We start from the raw sequence: 24,250 nt of genomic DNA, 5'->3' as shown, positions 1-24,250 counted from the left end.
TTTTTAAAGATTTATTTATTTATTTTATGTGTATGAATACACTGTAGCTGATCAGATGGCCGTGCGTGGCTGTTGGGAATTGAACTCAGGACCTCTGCCGGCCACTCGCTTCTGGCCCCCTCACTGTAATTCACTCTAGCTGTCTTCAGACGCACCAGAAGAGGGTGTCAGATCTCATTACGGGTGGTTGTGAGCCACCATGTGGTTGCTGGGATCCAAACTCAGGACCTTCAGAAGAGCAGTCAGTGCTCTTCCCCGCTGAGCCATCTTGCCAGCCCCATGATCTTCCCATCTTATCTCCTAAGTGGTAGAGTTTTATATACAGACTATCATGCTAGTACAGAACAACTTTGTTATTTTAGTTTTCTTTTTTTTTGTTGTTGTTTTTTTTTTCAAGACAGGGTTTCTCTGTGCATCCCTGGTTGTCCTGGAACTCACTCTGTAAACCAGGCTGGCTTTGAACTCAGAAACCCACTTGCTTCTGCCTCTCAAGTGCTGGGATTAAAGGGATGTGCCACCACTGCCCTGCATCTTTCTTTCTTTTTCTTTCCTCTTCCTCTTCTTCCTCCTCCTCCTCCTCCTCCTCTTCCTCTTGCTCCTCCTCCTCCTCCTCCTCCTCCTCCTCCTCCTCCTCCTCCTCCTCCTCCTCCTCCTCCTCCTCCTCCTCCTCCTCTGTTTCCCTATAGTTTATGATATTGAACATACACTAGGCGTGGTGCCGACTCAGGCAAGCCCCTGTCTTCCACTAGCTGCATCATCCAGAAGATGGCAGTGTCAGGGGCATGTGCTTTCAACTCGTTAATAACTTGCTTGTTCAAAAGCCCACAAACCCTCCTTAGTCTTTTCCAAGGCCAGCATCCTCATTTACCTAAGGGCCTCCCTCTAGGCCTACATTCTTTTTTTTTTTAATTTACTAATCTTTATGTGTATGGGTGTTTTGCCTGCATGTATACACATGCCACGTGCATGTACATGCACCACATGCATGTAGTGCTCTCAAATGCTAGATGAGGGTGTTACTGTATGTAACATCCTTGTTACATACAGTATGAGCTGTCATGTAAATTCTGGGTCTCAAACCCAGGTCCTCTGGAAGATCAGCCAGTGTCTTTAACCACTCAGCCATTTCTCCCGCCCCCCTAGACCCAAACTCTTTTAGACATCCCAGCACCTCTCAGCACCATTGCTCCATGAGGGTGGTGAGGCTGAGTTTGAGATGTATCCAAACCATAGCATCTATGAATAGCCAGGAAAGAAAACGGCTCTCCAGACACTGGAGCAGAAACTGGGGTGAAGGTTAACTGCTGCACCATTGGGATGCTGCCAGGCCTGAGGGCTTGGGAGTGTTAACATGGGACCGGCTGGATGGTTCAGCCAGACACCCGGGCATTGGCTAAGCATTTGGGAAGCTCAGTTGTTCTCCTGCCTTGGCATCATCCAAATAGACAAGGCTGGTCTCACTTTGGGCTAGGAAGGAAGTTAGTTTAAAAGACAGGAGATACATAACTTAGGTGGTAAAGGTAGGAAGTTTTAGCCAGGTGTGACATGTTCCTGTGATCTCAGGACTCAGGAGGCAGAAGGAAAAGGAGTTCCAAGTCTGTCTTGGCTATATAGTGAGTTCAAAGCTATTGCAACTTAAAATTTTGAAGGATCTGACATGAGATCAGCCTTCAAAAGAACTGGAGCCTTCAAAAGGGCTGGAGAGATGGCTCAGCGGTTAAGAGCACTGACTGCTCTTCTAAAAGTCCTGAGTTCAGTTCCCAGCAATCACATGGTGGCTCACAACTATCTGTAATGAGATTAGATGCCCTCTTCTGGTGTGTCTGAAGACAGCAACAGTGTACTCACACAAAATAAATAAATCTTTTGCTGTGATATACGAGTTTGCTCCACTAAGCTGAAGGAAGGGCATGGTAGGTAGGTCATGAGGCAGGCACATAGATATATCAAAAAGGAAGGAACCTCAATTGAAGAATAGGATTACAGGAAGGGTGGAGGAACCTCTGAGGCCGCCTGAATGGACAGTGCCTCCTGGGGATGGTTCTTGAAAGCATTATTAGCAGATGAGCCAGGGATTCCTGGAAACCTGTCCTTTCCAATCCTTTCTGTGTACTGAGAATAGCTTGGGATGGATCACACCTTTTGTTGTTATTTTGAGACTGAATGTCTTAGGGTTTTATTGCTCTGAAGGGACACTATGACTATGGCAACTCTTATAAAGGGAAGCATTGGGACTGGCTGGCTTTCAGAGGTTCAGTCTATTATCATCGTGGTGGGAAGCATGGCAGCATGCAGGAAGTGATGCTGGCAAAGGAGCTAAGAGTGCTATGTCTTTATCCATGGGCAACAGAAGGAGACTGTGTACCACATTGGATGTAGCTTGAGCATATCAGACCTCAAAGCCTGTCCCTCAGTGACACACTTTCTCCAACAAGGCCATACCAACAAATACTGCCACTCCCTATGGCCAAGCATTCAAATACATGAATCTATGGGGGCCAAACCTATTCAAACCACCACAGGGTTTCATTGTGTGAACCTGGTTGGCCTTAAACTCGAAGAGATCTGCCTGCTTCTGTTACCTGAATGGTGGGATTAAAGGCATGCCCCACCACTGCTGTCCAGCTTGGTATACACCTTTAATCCCAGTATTTGGGAGGCTGAGGCAGGCAGATCTCTGTGAGTTTTAGACTAGTCTGGTCCACATAGTAAATTCTAGGACAGCTAGGGCTATGTAGGAAGGCTCTGTCTCAAAAAAAACAATAGCTCAAATACAAGATACTTTCTGGTTTTTAGAATTGGCTAGTTGAGCCAGGGAATCTGAGCCGGGATTCTGAGACTTTCACCAGCAAGCAGCCTTAGAAACTGGAAGTCCTGAGCTTCCCATGTGAAGACTCTTCACATCTTGCATATCCTTCTGGCATGGCCCAGGTGTGCCTAATAACATCAGTTTTGTATGGGACACTGGAACTTTTCCTTCTTGGCTGTGACTGCTGTGTCCGTGATGGGGACGAGCAGCATTTTGAAGTTCAGTTCTAGTGCCCCTCCCCGCCATCTCCCTGGCATGGTCAGCAGAGGCATTCAGTTCCCAGGTGCTGTTGTTCCTGGATCTCAGCCCACAGAGGCCACACGTGTCCTCCTGAGTATCCATTTTGGTTGGGCCTGGGTCCTACAGGAAGTGAAGGGCCTGATCCAGTACTATTTGCCAGAGCTACCCATACCCTGGTGATAGAGCTGGAGACAGGGAGGGAGGCTCTGTAGCCAAGGACAGCTCAAGAAAAGTTGGGCTACTCTCTTAGGTTTGGAAGTCTTGACCGTCACAGAACACCGAGATCTTCCTTTGTCATCTTGTCCGCATAGAAGGACCTTGGCTGTTCTCAGACATGGACAGAGAGAGCTGTTTAGTGTGGATGTTCCTCCATTCATTGTGTATTGACCAGTGGTTCCCCCCCACCCTCCATATGTTCTAGCAAGTAGGACATACTTCAGAGTGTACGCCGGGACCCTGGTCAGGGAGAAGTTCCCACGTAGGCTGTGGGACAGGGTTGGGGGTTATGTGCTTTGTACATATCGGAGAATCTTTGACCACATTTCCTCCAGTATCTGCTTAAGGCATTCTAATTTTCTGTAAACATTCTAAAAAAAAGAATGAAACTAATGCTAGGTAAGTGTGGGACTGACTCCTTTTAATACTCAGTGTGTATGGCTCAAATCTAAACTGTCTCCTATTAGGCTCATGTTTTCCTTGTTCCCCAGCAGGTGTCACAGTTTTGGGAGGCCGTGGAACCTCTAAGAGGTGGGGCCTAGTTGCTGAACCTGAGCATGGTAGCTCACACCTTTAATCTCAGCCCTTGGGAGGCAAAGGCAAGTAGTCCTTTGTGAGTTTGAGGCCAGCGCTGTCTCATTTGTGAGTTCCATAGACCTCCATCTCAAAAACAAACAAACAAAAAACAACTAAAAATAAAGAGAAAGTAGGTCTGAGTGAGGGTCATCCCCGGCCCTGGTTTACCTACTGTGTGTTTCTTGGTTCTCCATGGCATGAGGAGCCTCTGCCACAAGCTAGGTCATGGTCTCCACCATACCCTGCCTGCCATGGTGGTCAGAAACTATGAAACAAAATCTTTCTTCCTCAAGTTTCTTTCAGATGTTGTTAACGATGAAATAAAAGACACTAATGTAGAAAATTGGCCAGAAAAAGATACATTCTTCATTTTGTAACTAAATCTGACCATGAAGTTTTTAAACCTTTTCAAGGTGAATTTACAAGTTTGGAGATGTGGGCTAGAGAAGGCCCGGAATGTTCTAAGCTTTGTTCAGTGGTCTGGTATAATTAAATGGGCAGGATGCAGCTAGAGATACAGGTGGCAAAGACTACCTCAAGGCTTCAGACAGGAGAGACTGTACTGAGAGGCGGACCAGCACTGATCTGTTACCTTCTGGCAAATTGTAACCTGTCTGAGTTCTCTTAGAGTCCTGAAAGTTTGAATGAGGCTATGCTTAAAGTAGATAGTTGAGTTTGTCAGAGGAAATTTAACCTGGTCTGTAGTGAGATTAGGGGCAAAAGAACAGAAAGATATGAAAAAACATGTAGTTTGGCCAGGAAGGGAGCATGAGCATATTTTTAAAATGTATGTGAATCTAGAGTGGCCAGAGCTGTTAAGGGAATCTTGGAAGGCAGAAGGAGCAGAGGAGTTCTCTTGAGTTCCAAGGTGAGCCTGGTCTACAGAGTGAGTCCCAGAATAGCCAGAGCTACACAGAGAAATCCAGTCTCAAAAAATCAAAAACAAAACAAAACAAAAGAGAAACAAACAACAAAAACCAGCTACATACTTAGTACTGTGACAGGGCCTTACCGATCAAAGGCTCCAGGGTAGAACACTGAAAACTCATTTCACACCTGAGTTTCAAACATGTGTGAACCCTGCTTAAAGAGTGAGCCATTGGGGTAGATCAGGGTCCGTCTTCCTATTGGAGTAACTTGGTAGATGTGTTAAGCATTTGGGAAGTGGGTTTCCCTCTGGCCTAGGAAAACAGATTGCTGGGTCAGGTTGGCTAAGGAATCTGTGTTGTATTGCTGTTCTGTCAATGTCAAACCCTGTGCTTTAGGACATGGAGTAAAGCACCAGACTTAGCAATGGAGATCAGCCAGCTTAGGGAGGCTCTTGGAGTCACTACAGTGTTCCCATGTGGACTTTTAAAATGTAGCTCGGAATATGCAGTGCTTTGCATTCAGGGAGTTGTGAGTCTTCTCTGACCGTGAGTGTCTGAGTTAGGGTTACTATTGCTGTTTTGAAAGAAACACCAGGACTGAAGGCAAACTAGGAAGAAAAGGGTTTCTTTGGCCTACACTTCCACACCCATACTCCACCACTGAATGAAGTCAGGACAGGAACTCAAATAGGCAGGAACCTGGAGGCAGGAGCTGATGCAGAGGCCATGGAGGGGTGCTGCTGACTGGCTTGTTCCCCATGGCTTGCTCAGCCTGTTTTCTTACAGAACCTAGGGCCACCAGCTCAGGGATGGCACCATCCACAATGGGCTGGGCCCTCCCCTAATGATCACTAATTAAGAAAATGCCTTACTGGCCTACCTACAGCCTGTTTTTATGGAGATATTTTCTCATTTGGGGTTCCCTCCTCTCCAGATGACTCTAGCTTGTGTTAAATTGACACAAAATTAGCTAGCACAATGGGTGAACTCTTCAGTTCCAAGAGTGTGTTGGCTTTCTTTTGTTTTGTTATTTTCCATATTTTCGGAAGGTCTGTTTTCAATTAAAATTTGTTTATGGCTCTTGGCTGATAAGGGGCTGCTTAGGGAAGACAGGGGATCTCAGGGCTTCTGTTAGTTAGGATTCTCTCGAATCACAGTGTTGTGCCCGTTTCTCAAGCCCCAAAGACCACCAAGGAGCCAATTCCGATGCAATCACTAGGGTCTTTATTCAAGCTTGAGCTTGGGCCACACCACAGGATGGGAGGGTGAAGCCCTGAGCCCAGTTTCAAGCAAGCATTTATAGAGGTAAGCAAACAAGCAAGGGGCCTTCCAGCATGGCACACATCTGATTGGGGGCGGGGTACTATTATGGAATTTGCTGCCCTTTAAAATGATTGGCTGGTGCTGAGGACCAAACCATAAACTTTCCTAAGTAAATATCTTTAGGTACAACTGTAACTTCTGCTTTCCTCCTGATTGGTGGTTGTTAGGGAATGGCCTGGAGACTAGTGCTAGGTGTAGGTTTAGCGGTTAACTGGAGTTCAACCTTAGGTCAGGTTCTCGAAGATGGAGCCAGAACCCAAGATGGAGTTGGTCTGGTTTCTCAACAGAAGTTATAGAATGTCTGTAATAGTAAGGGAATTCATTGGAATGACTTACAGGCTGCAGTCCTACTAACCCAACAATGGGCAGCTGTGAATGGGAAGAAGTCCAAGAGTATCTAGTAGTGGCTCAGTCCCATGAGGCTAGGCGTCTCATCTGGTCTTCTGTGTAAGTTGGAAGCCTAAAGAAGGTCCCATTGCTGGCAAGTAAGTGCAAGCAGGCAACGAAGAATGAACCTTTCCTTTTCCCGTTGCCCTTATGTAGTAGAAGGTATGGCCCAGATTAAAGGTGTGTACCACCATGCCTGAATTTGGAATTTGCTCTGTCCCAGACTGGCCTTGAACTCAGGTCTGCTTGCTTCTGTCTCCTGGCATTAAAGGCAAGTACTACCTTGCCTAGGCCTAAGTTTTTCATGGCCACTATACCTCAAGATTTGGGTCAACAGCCTGTGTCTTCCAGCCTTAGGATCTGGATCACAGATGTGCCCTCCATTTCTTTGTTTGTTTGTTTCTTTCTTTCTTTCTTTCTTTCTTTTTTAGAATTATTTATGAGTACACTGTAGCTGTCTTCAGACACATCAGAAGAGGGCATCAGATCTCATTACAGATGGTTGTGACCCACCATGTGGCTGCTGGGAATTGAACTCAGGACCTCTGGAAGAGCAGTCAGTGCTCTTAACCACTGAGCCATCTCTCCACCTCCAGCCCTCCATTTCTGGATTGTAGTTCATTCGGGATGTAGTCAAGTTGACAACCAGGAATAGCCATCAAGCCTCTCACTGTTACTTTATGCCTATGAGTTTTGTTTGAGTGTCCACTGTGTGCATTGCCTAATGCCTACAGAAGGTAAAAGGATGTCAGACCCCTAGAGTTATGGACTGTTGTATGCCATTATCTGGGTCCTGAAAACTGAACCCAGGTCCTCTACAAGAGTGTGCATGCCCTTGAGCACTAAGCCGTTTTTTTTGTTTGTTTGTTTGTTTTTGTTTTTGTTTTTTTTTAAGCCCTTTCTGTTTGCTTTTGATTAAAGTATTTGGGAGCTACTGAAGCCAAGGTCTAAGGGGATCTGGAGGCTGTGTTTTTCAGACTAGTAGCAGGACTTGTCATTGTCCACGTGGTGCTGGTTTCACAGGCTTGCAGGATGGATGAATTACAGGGACATGGAGGCTGACTCCTAGAGCAGTGCTTCTCACCCTTCCCAGTGCTGCAGCCCTTTACAACAGCTCCTCAGGTGCTGACCCCCAATGATAAAATTATTTTTTTGCTATTTCATAACTGTAATTTTGCTACTTGTGAATTATAATATAAATATCTGATATGTGAATGAAATATAAAAAATATAAAGGAAACATTATTGGTCCTGGGGGGTTGGCACTAGATGAATGAAAAAAAGGAAATGAAAGGAAAGAACATGGGCTGGTGAGATGGCTAAGTGGGTAAGAGCTCTTCTGAAGCTCCTGCTCTTCTGAAGGTCCTGAATTCAAATTCCAGCAACCCACATGGTGACTCACAACCACCCATAATGAGATCTGATGCCCTCTTCTGGTGTGTTTGAAGACAACTACAGTGTACTTATTTATAATAATAAATAAATCTTTGGGCCTGAGCGAATGGGGTCTACTGGAGCAAGCGAGGTTTACTGGGGCAAACAGAGGTCCTAAAAGTCAATTCCCAACAACCAGATGAAGGCTCACAACTATCAGTACAGCTACAGTGTGTACTGTACATGAAATAAATAAATAAATCTTAAAAAAAGAAAAGAAAGGAAAGAGCATGGGTGCTCCTAAGTATGATAGAGAAGGTTCATTATAGTCGTGGGAGAGTACAGCCAGAGGTAGGGAGAGTCAGGAATGAACATGAGCCTCAGCTGTGCCCCAAGGGGAGCTGAGGAGGGGATGCAGTGGGGGAGGGGAACCAGGTGCAGCAGCCAGGAAGTCCAAAACTACGAAGAGAATGGGTAACCAAAATGGTTGGATTATATGTGGAAGAACAGCCCAGCTGTGGGCTGGAGAGTTAGGAGTATGCCAGCCTAGAGGGCCCTGTAATGTAGTGCCAGGGAAATGTTAGAGAGCCCCCCAAAATAGGAGCTGATTCGATGCAATCACAGTAGCACCTATTTCTTGGAGCTAGCTCCGGCCCCTCAGTCCACAGCTGTCACGCAGGACAGTTTTGGTGATGAGCTCCGAATATCTATCAGGGCAAGGCTTTATAGTAAGCTGCAAGTTGGAGGGGAAGGGGAGGTGATAAGTATGTAAGCATCTAATTGGAAAGCTACTGTGGCCTTTAGAATAATTGGCTGGTGCTGGGAATCAAATCGTAAATTTAATTTCTATTTCCTTCTGCATTGGTGGTTGTTAGGCAAGGGGTGGGCTTGTAACCTGGGGGTGCAGAGACGCTGGTCTTGCTGGGGGAGATGCAGGTCTTGTTGGGGGTGAGCTAGGCTCAGGTTTTGTTGGGGAGTAACTTGGAAACTAATGCTAGGTACTGGCCTGTTTGTTTACCTGAGTTCAAACTTAGGTCAGGTTCTCTAAAATAGAGTCTGAATTTAAAAGATTTGGCCTCTCAGTAACAAGTAGGGATTGAGGGATACTGGGGGCACCTGGTGGCCAGTGTCTGCTTTTCTATGTTAAATAGGTACCTCAGCCATTTGTCCCAGGCTTGATGCAGGCTACACTCTGAGCCCTACATGTCAACTTGGAGCTACAGAATTTAACATTTTCCCTACTGAGTTTCTGTCTTACTTTGATCTTTCCTTACTATGGCTGTGTTGAGTCTGGGTTTGACCAATTAGGCAGCCCATGATCAGGTGCAGGCTCCAACAGCAGAGCTTTTTGGCCCTGTGGGATGTCTTGGTAGAGCAAAGGGGCCAGTGGGCTCTTTGGACACCTGGGTTCAGTGGACTGGACTGTGGAAGTAGGCCCAAGTGAAGCCTACCCTGCCCGTCCTGAGGAAAGTGGTGAATCTAGCTGCTCACAGATACAGAAGGGAGTGAGAGGGCTAGGGTGTCATCAGGAAGCAGGGGCCACTGCGTGGCCTTACACCAGGGTGCTCCCCTCTATGAGTCACTGTGTGGTGACTTCTTGCAGGGCCACAGTTTTATTGGTGAAGAAGCTCCAAGACCGTCTTCGCTCAACTGATCCGATAGGATTCAGAGACCTCTGAAGGCCTTTGTAGTCATAGTGATAGTTTATTACAAGGGGTGGGTATAGATTAAAATCAACAATAGAAAAAGGACAGAGCACAGAGTCTAGGCAAGACCAGGCACAGGTTCCTATTTGCCATTTCTCAGTGGAGCTGGGTGCCCCTACTCCGTTCTCAGCAGTGGTGGGTGAACAACTCACATGGAATTTGCCAACTGGAAAACTTGCTAACCTGGGTATCCATGGTTCTATATTACTAGGACTTGATTGTGTGGAATTGGCAGATTTATGGCCCATGTGGCCGACTTTCTGTAGTATCCAGCTGATAAACCACCGTCACAAGTCATAGTAACAGAGCCTGTCTGCCATTGCCCAAGGCTTTGTGTTAGTGGGAACTCTTTCCCCAAAAAGGACATTCCAAAGAGACTATTGGAGTATACAGGCTGTGAGTAGCCCAGGTCTCCTGTACTGAGCCTGCACTGGACACACCTTGGCTGCCAGTGAGGGTATGCTTGTATTGGTGGAGGTCACCCCCAGGAAGTGGGGTGCTGAATTTTTCTATACAGGCTAAGGATATAGTGTGAGCCCTCTGTCCAGTGACAGGTGGGTGTGAGCTGTGGGTATTCTGGGCTCTTTTTGCACTTGTAAACTCAAGAACCTTTCGGCAGGGGTCCCAGTCCCCTGGGCTAGAATCTACTATCGCAGTCTCGGCCCTCTCTCAGTGCTTTCAGAGAGGAACCCTCAGGACTGAAGCCCCTGTGCTCAGCAGGGTGTCATGCTCTCCTCCTCCATTGCTACAAATGCCCAGGAGTTTTTTTGGTTTTGTTTTCCATTTTATTATGTGTATGGGTGTTTTTCCTGCATGTATGCCCATGTACCACATGCGTGCAGTGACCAGGGAGTCCAGAAAAGGCATTGGACTCCCTGAAACTGGAGTTACAGATGATTGTGAACCACCTTGTGCATGCAGGGAAATGAACCCAGGCCCTCTGAAGAGCAGCCAGGGCTCTTAACTGCGGATCTATTTCTCCAGTCAGTTCTTCCGGGGAGTTTTATTTTTTTAATCTCTCTCCACTGTAACCGACTAATCTGGCCTCAAGCAGTTCTAGAATCTTTATGACCCTGGTCACTCTGGCCTTTTTGGACTGCCTAGAACAGAAATTCTACTGAAAACACACTAGCTAATAAGCCCAGGAATGGTGAGGTAGAGTTATCATGAGGAAAGCCAGGCACATCTCTCCCCAGGATAGGGCCCTCAGGCACAGCCTTATGGCCTTTAAGGACGCCTGTGGTACATGTGCTCTGTTGTGGTCCCATGGGCTCTGCTGGTCCAGAGAGCATGGGAAGTATCTGGTATGCTCAGGGCTGTTGCCACTGCGAGTTGGTCTTGACTATCTACACGCCTACTTTCTCTGTACAGGTGTGGTGATCAGAAGGCTAGGGAATGGGCCCCGGGGTTTGCTCTCAGCCCACAGGTGAACAGGAGCAAGAAAGGGGCTAAAGAAGCAGTGTGTCAGAAGGGATCTCACCAGGCCCTGAAAAGAGCATCAGATCCATGAGTGCTGGGTTGGAGATGCCCGGCATTCACAGGGGCTTGCCAGCAGCTTCCTGGGGAAAACACCTGGGGTTAGGTAAAGGCAGGATCTGTTATGGGAGAGATATATCAGGAAAGGTATGAGGAGTAATTTGCTGACCAGAGACGGCAGAGGGACTGTGGGGCAGCGGGCCTGGCTTGAGTGGGGGGTGAGGGATTGGAGAGAAAGGCAGTTCCTGATGGTCCCCTCCCAGGGGCTGTCTTTCCTCTGGTCCTTCTCTCCCAATGACTGCGTCTTCATCGATGCTGCAACCCTGAGCTCTGACAGCACCTCCAACTCCAGGCTGCCTCGAGATACATCGATGGCCTTCCTGTGGACCTTGGAGCCCTCCCTACCTCTCCAACCTAGAGGGCTGGTCTACTAGGGCCAGCTAGGATGGCAGGTCCTGCAGCTGAACTGGAGAAACACCCTTGATCTGGCTATGTCTGCTGACAGCTGACATAGGGGCCCTGACAGCTGCCAGGGGCCCTGCCCAGTAGCGAGGTACACAGCCTAGGGAAGACCAAAGGAAAGCCTCTTCCCTGACACCAGCAGCTGGTAGGAGGGGGTGTGTAGGTCCGAGGCCCAGCAAGAAGTCAGTTCTTCGCACTGCCTCTGGGTAACTGTAGGGCTGTCTCATTAGTTGTGTCTAGTCTGGTCTTGAATTTATCACTGCTGTGTCACACACACACATACACACACTCATATACCCCCACACTCTCACAAACACTCAGACACTCATATACCCCCACACATTCTCTCTCTCTCTCTCTCTCTCTCTCTCTCTCTCTCTCTCTCTCTCTCTCTCTCTCACACACACACACACACACACACACACACACTCTCCCCACAGTGCTGTCAGCCTTTGTAGTCCTTATGGCTGTCATTTTTCAAAGAACTTTGTAAAGGTTCCTTTTTGTACTTTGACCCTTGGTTTTCTCTCTTGCTTTTTCTATCCCATATCTGTTTTCCTGGCTGCTTCTGTTTTTCTAGAATGGCTAGTCTGTGATGTGTATGTCAATCTTTCTTAATTGCCAAAGTCACTGAATTTTAGGGTCCTTCACCCCACAGTGTGCCTCTGTCCCCGTTTTATGGAGTGCTAGGTATGCCGCCATTTCTCTTAGAACAGCCCCATTTTATTTTATTTTATTTTTATATGTATGAACGTGTTGCCTGCATGTATGTGTGTACACCATATATGTGCCTAGACCCATGAAGGCCAGAATAGACCCTCTGAGATTGGAGTTACAGATGGTTGTGAGCTACTGTGTGGGTGCTGGGAATTGGGCCTGGGTCCTCTGGAAGAGCAGCCAGTTTTCTCATGTATGTGTGTACACCATATATGTGCCTAGACCCATGAAGGCCAGAATAGACCCTCTGAGACTGGAGTTACAGATGGTTGTAAGCTACTGTGTGGGTGCTGGGAATTGGGCCTGGGTCCTCTGGAAGAGCAGCCAGTTTTCTCAGTTGCTAAGTCATCACCACAGCCTCTTTCTTTTTATTTTTGAAGTTTTATGAATGATTATTGTTGTATGTAGGTGTGGGCATACATGCCACAGCATACTTGGGGAAGTTAGATGACAACTGATCTCTTTCCTTTTATGTGTCAGTTCCTGGGGTTGAGCTCAAGCCCCACCCACCACACTCTACTTTCCTCTTTTATTTATTTATTTATTTATTTTTATTTTTTTGGTTTTTCAAGACAGGGTTTCTCTGTATAGCCCTGGATGTCCCGGAGCTCACTCAAGCCAGGCAGGCCTCAAACTCAGAAACCTGCCCGCCTCTGCCTCCCAAGTGCTGGGTTTAAAGGTGTGCGCTGACCGGCTCTTTCCTCTTTTATTTATACACAGTATTCCCCTGAGCTTCTGAAGAGCTGTGGGTGTAGTCCTCCCTTACCCAATAAGCATTTGTCTCAGCCTAGTTCTAGGGTAGGTCTTTTATGTGACTTTGACTTTATGCCTCCCTGGGGGTTGCTGGACTCTAAGCCCCAATTTTGCCAGCTACTCTGGAACAGGTGTTGTGGCACTGTCACAGAAAGCTGAGCCTGCTTGCTTACCCAGGGTCTCAGGCAATATGTAGCCGTGACAGGCTGTGTCTCGAGCCCCCGTACCACGGTGGTGCAGGCAGTCTGCAGAAACCTCATTTCATAGACCCAAGAATTAGAATGGCCAGTGTCTGTCACAGCGATACCCTTGGTGTCCCTGGAGCTGGGGCTTCTTCCAAGGCTGTAGTGGCCTTTAAGATTCCTGAAGAAGTAACCGCTGTCTCTAGTCTCCAGCCCCACACTTTCTGCTGATGTGCCCCCCAGGGAGGCCTGCAAGGCCTTCATCTAGGGTGGCGTCCTGCGGAGGTGTATGAGACTGGGGGTATGAGTAGAGACTGGGCTGGGTTCTGGGTGTTTTGTTGCTGCTCTCCTACAAGGAGGGCCATCAAGGGCCTGACCCACAGACCCATCTTTATGTGTGTTGCCTCTTGGGAGGCATCACCTAGGATCAAGGCCACTGCACGAACCCTCTCCAATCTGAGAGTGAAACACAACCTGACCTGACCCCTAGGGCCTCCAAAGAAAGGACACCAGCTACCTTGACCTCTGAGGCATCTTCTGTGTGTGATGTGCTAGTGTCCTCTGGACATACATGTGCTCATGAAGACAGAGTCATATTACTTATAAACACCAGGCACAAGTACACATGGACATAGATACATGTACATATCTGCAAAGTGACACACATACTCTTTTTTTTTTTTTAAGATTTATTTATTTATTGTATGTAAGTACACTGTAACTGTCTTCAGACACTCCAGAAGAGGGCGTCAGATCTCATTACGGGTGGTTGTGAGCCACCATGTGGTTGCTGGGATTTGATCTCATGACCTTCCGAAGAGCAGTCGGTGCTCTTCCCCGCTGAGCCATCTCACCAGCCCCACACATACTCTTATACTTAGGTACCTCAGCAAACTCACATCTACCCCTCCATTCACTGCTTGGCTTCCTCAGTACTAGAAGAGTTTCTTGGCTGTCCCAGGTTTCAGCTGCAGGCATTAGCTGTGTCCTGGAACTATGACACTAAATCATTGCATTTGTGTACATTTTGGGTCTCCTTTCCAGAGTTGATACATAGAGGCTAGCTCTGATCTCAGGACTAGAAAACAAAGGAAGGCCTTCTGGGCCTTAGAGACTCTGGGGCATGGGGGTCCTTGTCCCAAGGGATTGTGTACTTAGTCCATGTTTACTCAGCACCTAGGTGTGTGTGCACATGCCTGGCACTGGTTTCTGCCTACTAATGTAGGTATGCAGAACCATTAGGTCCTTCAGGTAGGCATGTGTGTTAGGTAAAAGTCTGAGGGGTCGTCGGTCACAAATCATCCCAGGTGAGTGGGCCCTGATGGGCACCATGAGCTGAGATGAAGCTGTCTCCCTCTGTGGTTCATGGGCAGCACTTGGTGTAACTGCTGGGGAGAGGACTTGCTACTCCTTCACTCCAGCTTCACAGGTGGTTCCTATCGCTGCTGCTGCCCCTTTCAGCACCCACTCATCACCCCTGTGTGGTGTGTCCAGGTTAAGGGAGTGTCTTGGTGGGAGACTTACAAGCTGATGCTGCTGGGCCCAGGTGAGGGGAGGTGTCTGTTATGTCACCAAGTTGATGCTGAGGGGCACAGGTGAGGGGAGGTGTCTGTTATGTCACCAAGCATTTGGTGCTCACCAGTCCAGCCCCACTCACTGATGGAGACATCGGAAAGGCCCTCTGACACTGCTGTTCACAGCTCATTGTTCTCCTTTTCCCACAGACCTTGTGACCGTGTGAGCAAAGCCACCCTTGCAACCCATGTGCATCATCTTCTTTAAGTTTGATCCTCGTCCTGTTTCCAAAAATGCATACAGGTAATGAATGCCCTTGTTCTGCCTCTGCCAGGCTACTCCAGGCCTGGAGTCCATGGCTGCTCCTCACCCCTGGGATGCCATGTGTGCAGGAAACAAGGGCAGGCTGCCGGGTATGTGCCCAGCCTCTGAATTACTGAGTCTTGGTCTCTGGAGGCCTGGAGACATCCTGCCCAAGCCCGATCCAGCTTGGTCTTAGACAGTGGCTGCTTAGCATGGGGTGCTGGGAGGAACCCCACCCTAGAGCAAGGGCTCAGAGCTAATGTGCAGGTGTGGTGAGACAGAGGGATGAGGCGAAGTTCTGTGGGCTGTGATTAGGGTCACATCTGCAGAACTGGAGTAGTGGTAACAGTGAGGGGTGCTGCTGGGTTAGGTTGGGTGGAGTGTCTGGCTGGTGCCAGATTGGGGAAAGCATCCATGGGTGTTAACTAGAATAACTGAGTACCAGCCAAGGACATGGGAAACAGTAGGCAGAGAAGGGACTAGGGGCCAGCCCTCCCTGCTCTTCCCCTGCAAATGTACTCAGGGCCGCAGCCCCTTTGTCCTTCAGCACATGCCAGCATTTGTTTATCCATGTGGAGCACAGGCAGAAATTTAACCCACAACTGGAAATGGACCTTGGAACTCCTCTCATACATTGGTCTGGAGCATTTTCAAAATTTTAGGATGTGTTCTAGAAACAAGTAGCTTCAGTGAGGTTCTCATGTTGAGTCACTTTGCAGAATGCTTGGCACAGTGGCTGAGTTCCCTCATTTCAGTCTAGGGAATAGGATATAGGGACTCAGCATTTTCTCTTCTACAGAGGACAGGCAGCAGAGTTGGATCAGGCTAGAGGGGGTGATTCTAGTGCTCTGGTGGAAGAGTAAAGGGAGTCAGGGGTCCATTCTCCAGATGGAATCTTGCAAAGAAAATGGTAAACAGCTAGTCACATCGTGGGACTATCTGGCAAGAACTGAACAGAGTAATGAATTCCCGAAGACTGGACGTGAAAAGCAACCACTACTCTGTTTGCACAGAGCTGCGTCCTATCTGTCACTCTCATACTATGATCCACAGTGAGGTTACTGGAGAGGTAGCTTGCTGCTCTTCTAGAGGACTGCAGTTGTTACCAGGACTCACATGGTACTCACAACTGTATGTAACTTGAGTTCCAGGGAATCCAGTGCCCTCTTCTGGCCTCCACAGACACCAGGCACTCCAGTAACACACAAATATATATGTAGACAAAAGAGCCATACACATACAATTAAAGGGGGGAATGTCCATGGATGGCACAGAAATGAGTCCTTAATGGCCAAGATGTCCTTCAGGTGTCATCCTGCTAGATTTTGCTGTAACATTGGTCACAGAGCGGGTGCTAGGTAAAGGTGCTTGCCCATTGGTGCCGCTTATATTATTGCTGGACCTAAGACCTGGAGAGCAAAGGTCTCAGGAGCCTCCTGCCTGTGAAAGCACTTCGAGTGTGTCTCCAGTGCCTTCTGTTAAAACCTAACTGCACCAGCAACAAAGTTACGCCTCCTGTTAAAACAAACCTAACTGCACCAGCAACAAAGTTGAGCTTCATTTCTACAGCATAGGCAGTAAAGGGTGGCTGTGAGCCCTCACTGGCTAAGCTGGGGATTGGCATGGCCCCTCCTTGCTCTCCTCCGCCCTTATGCTCATGCTAACTTTCTCACACCAGCAAAAGCAAAGTTGTGTTTCTGTTTGGGGTGAGACAGCTACATATGTAGTCTTGGGTGATATGTGAATCCTGGGTTTGGCCAGAGCCCACTTGATGGTTTGTTCCTTGAAGACCACCTGCAGGTAAAATTAAAACAGGAAGAAGGAAAGATAAGAAATTGGCAAGTGGGGTCTAGTGAGATGGTTAAGAGCACTGTCCCAATTTCCAGCACATGGTGGCTCACAACTATCTATAAGGGGAATCTGATGCCCTCTTCTGGCATTCGGGTGTACATGCAATAGAACATGCATTCAATATATTTAAAAAAGAAAGGAAGGAAAGTAATTGGCAAGTGCATATCACATACAATAGTTAGTGAAGTCCTATGTGAGCCAATTATGGCTGTACATAGTGGGCTCAGGCAGGACAAAGCAGACCGGAAGGAGGAAGAGGACACAGAGTAACAGAGGCAGCACTGCTACCACCTAGTTCCTGGGGGTTACCTTGTACTCACTGACTTCCTTTCAACCATGCTCAGCTGTTAACAGATTCACACTGAGACATGGTCTGAAATCTTTGTCCAGCTTTGGGTGACTGAAGGTCACCTGTTCCTCTCTCACAAGGTGGAGCCTGCCACTGTGCATGTGACAGGCTCCACCCACCTCAGCCGTGCTGGGAGAGGCTCTGCTTCAGCAATCCTGGTCTATGGGGACAATCTGTGGTACTCACCAGTCACCTCCTGGGCCTCACTGCAAGACACTGGTACATCTAGTTAGTATGAGACCCTGGGGACCAATCTTGACCCAATCTATAATAGGATAATTAAAAAACAGACTTAGAAGACCTGAGCCTTAAATACCAATTGGAAACCAAATGTGGCTCACACCAGTATTTACAGAAGTGGAGAGGCAAGCAGGAGGATCAGGAGGAGTTCAAGGCCAATGTGGGCAACAGGAAGCTTTGAGGGAAAAAAAAAAAAAAATTGAACAAGATGGGCTTGGTCCTCAGGTCTTACCTATGGCTGTTACAGAAGCTTGTGAAGTGGGAGAAAAGTCTCCTTAGGTTTGTTTCTATAAAGTCAAACTACCAAGGGTACAGATACTCTACTAGGGCTACTGTGATGGTTTGAATGATAAGGACCCCATAGGCTAATGTGTTTGAATGCTTGGTCCCAGTTGGTGGAACTGTTTGGGAAGGATTAGAACATAGGACCGTGTTAAGAAGAGTTGTGTCACAGGGGATGAGATTTGAAGTTTCAAAAGACTTGAGCCCCTCCCAGTAACTCATTCTGTCTCCAACTTGTGGATTAAGCTCTAAGGTCTCAGCATGCCTTGGCTTGGCCATCATGGATTCTCACCCTCTGAAACTGTAAGCCTCAAATTAAACACTTTCTTTTTTTATAAGTTGCTCTAGTTGTGATGTTTTATCATAGCAATAAAAAAGTAACTAGACAGCTACATACAACAACAGGATGTTATGGGGTAGGCTGTGTCCAGGTTCCTATGTTTAAATTGTAACTGCAGGACCTGGAGAGATGGCTCAGTGGTTAAGAGCACTGACTGCTCTTCCAGAGGTCTTGAGTTCAAATCCCAGCAACCACATGGTGGCTTATAACCATCTGTAATGGGATACAGTGCCCTCCTCTGGTGTATCTGAAGACAGCAACAGTGTACTCACATATATAAAATAAATAAAATCTTTTTTAAAAAAATCAGAAAATCAGAAAAAAAAAAAATTCTAACTGCAGCTGGGTGTACTAGTACAGACCTTTAATTCCAGCATGCCAGATCCAGGTGGCTCTCTGTGAGTTCAAGGACAGCAAGAGGTTTAGACTGACCCTCTATCACAAACCAAAAAAATAAAAACTAAAAATTCTGACTGCCAGTATATCAGAATACAACTCTCTTTTGGAGATAGAACTTCAAAGAAGTGATTAAGGTAAAATGAAGCTACATGGGTGGGCCTTGGTTCAATATACTAAGTGTCCCGAGAAGAGAATACAGACACACAGAAGATGGTTGCTGTGAACAGAGATAGAGGCCAGGGACCTTAGCAGAAACTCCTACCAGGTCCTCCATCTTGGACTTCCAGCCTCTAGAGCTACAAGACGATGAACTGCTAATGTGGAAGCCACCAGCCTATGGTGATCTGTCAACATACAGGACACTGGTCTGTGTTTCTGATGGAGATGAAGAGGCCTACCTAACATGGATCTCACTAAATCAGCCCTGGGCAACTGAATAAAAACAAGCCATATTTTCCCAAGTTCACTTTGGTAGCTACTTCTATTTCAGCTCCAGGGATGTCCAGTAATGGTGGCAGGCTACAGACCCCAGCTGTCACCTTAGATGTAGCCAAGTAGCCTTCGGACTTGTTCATCAAGAGGACAAGTGGGGAGTGCTGTAGATCCTGGCTAAGATCCCACAACCACAATCCCCAAAGATCAGTACAAACACCCTGAAGGTCTAAAGTCTCCCAGATCAGAACCACAAAATACAGAACTGGAAAAGATATTTAAAATTCCTGGTGCTTAAGGTCTATACAGCTCAATAGTAGAGCTGGCTCCAATCCTCAGCGTTGCAAAGGTAAAACCATAAAGCAATTATTGAACTCAGGGCCTTAGTTCAAACTAGCATAATGCCTTCTTAAGGAGTGGGTCAAAAGTAGAGCACATAGTGGATCACTGTGGTGCCTCAAAATCTATAACTGATTACATGAAATGCTCTTACAGACAACCTAAACAGCTTTAACAAGACTGATCAGTAACCACCGTAAGTCAGTGTAGCCTGTCCAGTCATCCAAAGAGCCATGATCTGGTGAAACTTGCATCCTTTATAAATGCAAATGCAAGCATGCCTCTTCATTTCCTGGGGGAAATGTTAGTGTTTCATTCCCTCCCGTGCACAAAGCTGAAAATGATGCATTCTAATTAAAAATGATTTTCATGAGCATGTGGTGTGTATGCATGTCTGTAGGCACACTTGTGTGTTTATATATGCACGTGCACATGTGTGCATGAGTTTGTGCACACGCATGTGGAGGCCTGAGGCTCATGTTGCAAGCCTTCTTCAATTGCTCTCTGCTTTATTCATTGAGACAGGGTCTCTCAATTGAATCCGGAGCTTGCCTTATGGGTAGCCTAGCTAATCAGCTTGCTCCAAGGACTGGAATTACAGACAGGCCACCATGTATCAGTTACATGGGTACTAGGACCTTGAACTCAAAGCACAGACGAACCTTCATGGGCACTACAGTCCCTCCATGTATTAGCTGAGGGAGTTATTTCTGCTCTCATCTAGCACTTGATGTGGGTACTTCTCTCTCTTAGTACATCTCTGAATTACAGAATCTCTGCAAGCCATCAGCTGTTCAACCTGTGATTTAAAAAAATAACCCAGCAGGGGCTGGAGAGATGGCTCAGCAGTTAAGATCACTGACTGCTCTTCCGAAGGTCCTGAGTTCAAATCCCAGAAACCACATGGTGGCTCACAACCATCTGTAATGAGATCTCACGCCGTCTTCTGGTGTGTCTGAAGACAGCTACAGTGTACTTACATATAATAGATAAATAAATCTTTAAAAATAACCCAGCAGTTAAGTGTTCTTGAGTAATTAGCAAACACATTTCTTGCTTAAAAACATGTAGCTGGGGCACTGGAGGGATGGCTCAGCAGCTAAGAGCAGTGGCTGCTCTTCCAGAGCATTCAGGTTTGAGTCTTAGCACCCACATGGCGGTTCACAACAACCTGTAACTCCAGTTCTTGTTCTGGCCTCCATGGGCTGCATGCAGGTAATGCCCAGACATACCAACACCCATAGACAAAATTCAAAAATAAGTAGCTGAACTCTTAGGATAGGATTCTGCTTAGGCAGCTTTTTTCTTTTTCGTTCTTTTTATTTATTTGTTTCGAGTTTCATTTACTAGAGTTATGTCAGAATCAGTTCCTGGGGTCTCGGTCCTGGCCTGGCTATCAGGGCAGAGCTTGTTGAGAGCACAGGTTACCCGCAGGGACTTCCTACTTCCACTCTCCCCAACTCATTTTCAGGAGTCCAAGAAACAAGAATGGAGAGAGAACACCAGTATTTCAGCAAAAACCTTGAGCAGGACTGGGAAGAAGCTGACCCTACTCCTTGGAGAACGGGGTCTCCCAGCCCAGTCCATGCATATACACAGCACCTCACGCCTCGGGGGCTATGGTTTCTCCCTCCTAGCCACTGCAGGCTGGACTCAAAACAACGTGTCCTTGTGCCAGGCAGTGGTGGCACTCGCCTTTAATCCCAGCACTTGGGAGGCAGAGGCAGGGGGATTTCTGAGTTCGAGGCCAGCCTGGCCTACAGAGTGAGTTCCGGGATAACCAGGGCTACACAGAGAAACCCTGTCTCCAAAACAAAACAAAAAAACGTGTCCTTGAGAATGCTGGCATTGCTGACAACACGGGGGACAACTCTACCCCAGAGGGGCAGAAGAGAACTTGGTTGTTGAAGGTGCAGAGAGTTGTTCTGAGTGTGTGTCTTTATCAAGGACAGCGATGACATCTCCCTACCCTAGGTGACTCTCCTGGAAGCGAGAACTGGGACGAGGGGTTGGGGCACTGTGGATGTGGTGAGCCTTCTACAGGAGACCTGGAAGGCTCGAGAGCCAGTTCCTGGGCTATTTCTATCCTTATCCTACAAACAAGATGGGGTCTCACAGAGGATCTCCATGCCCTGGGTGCTGCTGATGCCCAGTGTGTCCTCAAGCTCCTTTTGGTAGAAGTTCTAGGTGTGCTTGGGGGTTTGCAGTGGACGGGCAAATAGGAGGAAAGTGCCCCACGCCAGCCTGGCCCCTGCATGCTTGGTAATACCGTGAAGAATCCTTACTGGGCTGACGCTTTTGGGGTGTGACATGGAATGAGGCTGTCCCCCAAGCCCTAGTAGGCCTGTCTCCTCAAGCTGAGCCATGAAAACCTGCCAGTGGCCATCAGAGACACAGCTCCATGCTTCCACGCTGCCTCCTATAGCAGCCTGGAGGTACTCAGATAAGGTAGTAAAGTGTAGTTCATTTTTGGTTTGTTTTTGTTTTTATTTAGATGGAGGTTTCATTGGGTAGCCCTGTCTGGCTTGGTACTCAAGAGATCTGCCTATGTCTGCCCCTCTGCCTCTCTAGTGCTGGAACTAAAGGCAACTTGACTTTACCACTGGGAAAAAATTTTAGAGTGACTCAGTATGAAGCAAAGTTGAGGTTTATTGAGATGAGATTTTTTTTTTTTCAAGACAGGGTTTCTCTGTGTAGCCCTGGATGTCCTAGAACTCACTCTGTAGCCCGGGCTGGCCTCGAACTCAGAAATCCACCTGCCTCTGCCTCCCAAGTGCTGGGATTAAAGGCGTGTGCCACCACTGCCCAGCTTGAGACGAGATTTTAGTTTAGCTTTTTGACACGGAGGTTGATAGAGTCACTCAGGTATGGGATAAGATACAACCGGGGGCAAAGGCATGGGCTTTCCCAGAGAGTCACACTTCAGTGTCTTCTAAAGGTACAAATCAAATGTGTAGGTTACCCTGCCATGCCTCTTGAAGGAATGTCTCAGAGGGTTGCAGAGCTCAGTGTCTCCTCAGGGCACTGGATCAGAATAGCTGATAAGGTAAAGGGAGGGCAAAGGTACTTCTGTAAACAGATTTCAATTTTGTTTGTGAGATTCTCTGCAAAACTTCATTAACATCTGCATAAAATACTAAGTTCATGCTCATGGACATAAATGCTCAGGCTTAACACACGGTTCATTGCTAATCTGACATTCTTATTTGAAAAAATAATCTATATAAAAGGAATATTGTCTTTATGTAGGCCATCTTTTTTTTTTTTTTTTTAAGATTTATTTATTATTATACACAGTACACTGTAGTTGTCTTCAGATGCACCAGAAGAGGGGGTCAGATCTCATTACGGGTGGTTGTGAGCCACCATGTGGTTGCTGGGATTTAAACTCAGGACCTTTGGAGGAGCAGTCAGTACTCTTACCCGCTAAGCCATCTTGCCAGCCCTATGTAGGCCATCTTTTAAAAAGTTATTATTTTAAATTATTTATATTTTTATGGATATGTGCACAAAAGTACAAGTGCCCAGAGATACCAGATATATGGGATTTCCTGGTGCTGGGGTTAGAGGTGATTGTAAGCTTCCGAATGTGTGTTCTGGGAATTGAACTCCGGTCCTCTAGAAGAGCAATTTATGCTCTTAACTGCTGAATCATCTCAGGTACCTGAGGCAATCTTAACAGTCTTACTCATTTTACTACAATTCTCAGCTCTTCCCAACACCTGCCTGTCTCCTGAACAGGGGCCCTGTGTTTTCCCAGGAGCTGCCTAGAGCTCCTATGGATGTATGGCAAGGACTGGGGTGGGGTGGGCTTCTTCTTCTTCTTCTTCTTCTTCTTCTTCTTCTTCTTCTTCTTCTTCTTCTTCTTCTTCTTCTTCTTTTTTTTTTTTTTTTTTTTTTTTTTTTTTTTTTTTTGGTTTTCCAGACAGGGTTTCTCCATATAGCCTTGGCTGTCCTGGAACTCCCTCTGTAGACCAGGCTGGCCTAGAACTCAGAAATCCCCCTGCCTCTGCCTCCCAAGAGCTGGGATTAAAGGTGTACGTCACCACTGCCCGAAAGGGTGGGGTTCTTATTCATATGGCTGCTGCTGTAAATGTAATGTTAAACAAGAGAGGCTGCAGCTCCGTGGTGGAGCACACATAGGTCAGTCCCTAGCACATGGCTTCCCTTCAACTTTCTTCTCCCAGGCTCATCTTGGCAGCTAACAGAGATGAATTCTACCACAGGCCATCCAAGTTGGCAGACTTCTGGGAGAACAACAGCGAGATCCTCAGTGGTAAGTATGTCTTCGCACCTGGTGAGCATCTCTCTAGTGTGATCCACTCGTTTTGTGCAGTGGCACCCACCAAATAGGGCTAGTAATGGCCTTGCTTCCACATGGAAATGCTGAATGCATAAGTAGCCGGCCCCAGAATCAAGCATCTCTCTTGTGTTCTTAGAAATATTACCATTATCATTAACTTTTTTTAGATGTGGGTCAATTGTTTTTTGTTGTTGCTGTTGTTTGTTTTATTTGTTTGTTTTTTGTTTTTTGGTTTTTCAAGACAGGGTTTCTCTGTATAGCTCTGGCTGTCCTGGAACTCACTCTGTAGACCAGGCTGGCCTTGAACTCAGAAATCCGCCTGCCTCTGCCTCCCAAGTGCTGGGATTAAAGGCATGGGCCACTTCTACCCAGCGGGCCAATTATTAAGAGACAGTTTGTTCTTTGCCTTAAGGCCTGTTAAGGAAGTGACAAGCCAGCCCCACTAGAGCTAAGTGTTTTTGATTTCTGAGGGTGTCCTGCTGCAGCCTTCCTTGGTACTTACCCAGAGCCCCAGGAGTAAATGGGTTTTCCAGTCTGGCTTCTGGGAGTAGGCAGCACTTCCCGTCCTGTGTGAGTACTGTCCGCTATGGTCCTTCTCTGTGGTTCTTTCTGCTCTGTCACAGTCAGTGAATCTCCTGGAAGCTCTGACCTCTCTGCTCTACTGTTACTAAGGTGAACTCTGGTCACCTTAGTCTCCCTAGACCTTCAGCACTGTTTTCAGATCACAGAGTTTGCTAAGTCCCATGGATGGGCTCATATCATTTGTTTCTCGTCTCCTAGACCCTTTATCTTTTTTTTTTTTTTTTT

At 47.1% G+C, this 24,250-nt stretch overlaps 1 protein-coding gene across 7 annotated transcripts in view; it reads left to right on the top strand.

Moving 5' to 3' along the window:
* The window catches only part of Tango2 (transport and golgi organization 2 homolog), a 47,311-nt gene that overhangs the window by 10,738 nt on the left and 12,323 nt on the right, over positions 1-24,250 (top strand). For 5 of the 7 annotated variants that reach the window (XM_031363353.1, XM_031363352.1, XM_031363354.1 and 2 more), the window contains exons 2-3: positions 14,815-14,908; positions 23,328-23,416. In XM_031363353.1, the coding sequence (XP_031219213.1) occupies positions 14,853-14,908; positions 23,328-23,416 (145 nt within the window). In that variant the 5' untranslated portion in view covers positions 14,815-14,852. Of the gene's footprint in view, positions 1-3,756; positions 3,865-14,691; positions 14,909-23,327; positions 23,417-24,250 lie in introns of those variants that run through there. The other 2 variants (XM_031363350.1, XM_031363356.1) reach the window with 2 other exon arrangements.

The sequence above is a fragment of the Mastomys coucha genome, unplaced genomic scaffold, assembly GCF_008632895.1.
Source record: "Mastomys coucha isolate ucsf_1 unplaced genomic scaffold, UCSF_Mcou_1 pScaffold12, whole genome shotgun sequence".
Taxonomy (NCBI): domain Eukaryota; kingdom Metazoa; phylum Chordata; class Mammalia; order Rodentia; family Muridae; genus Mastomys; species Mastomys coucha.
This window is presented reverse-complemented; position numbering and strand designations above follow the sequence as displayed.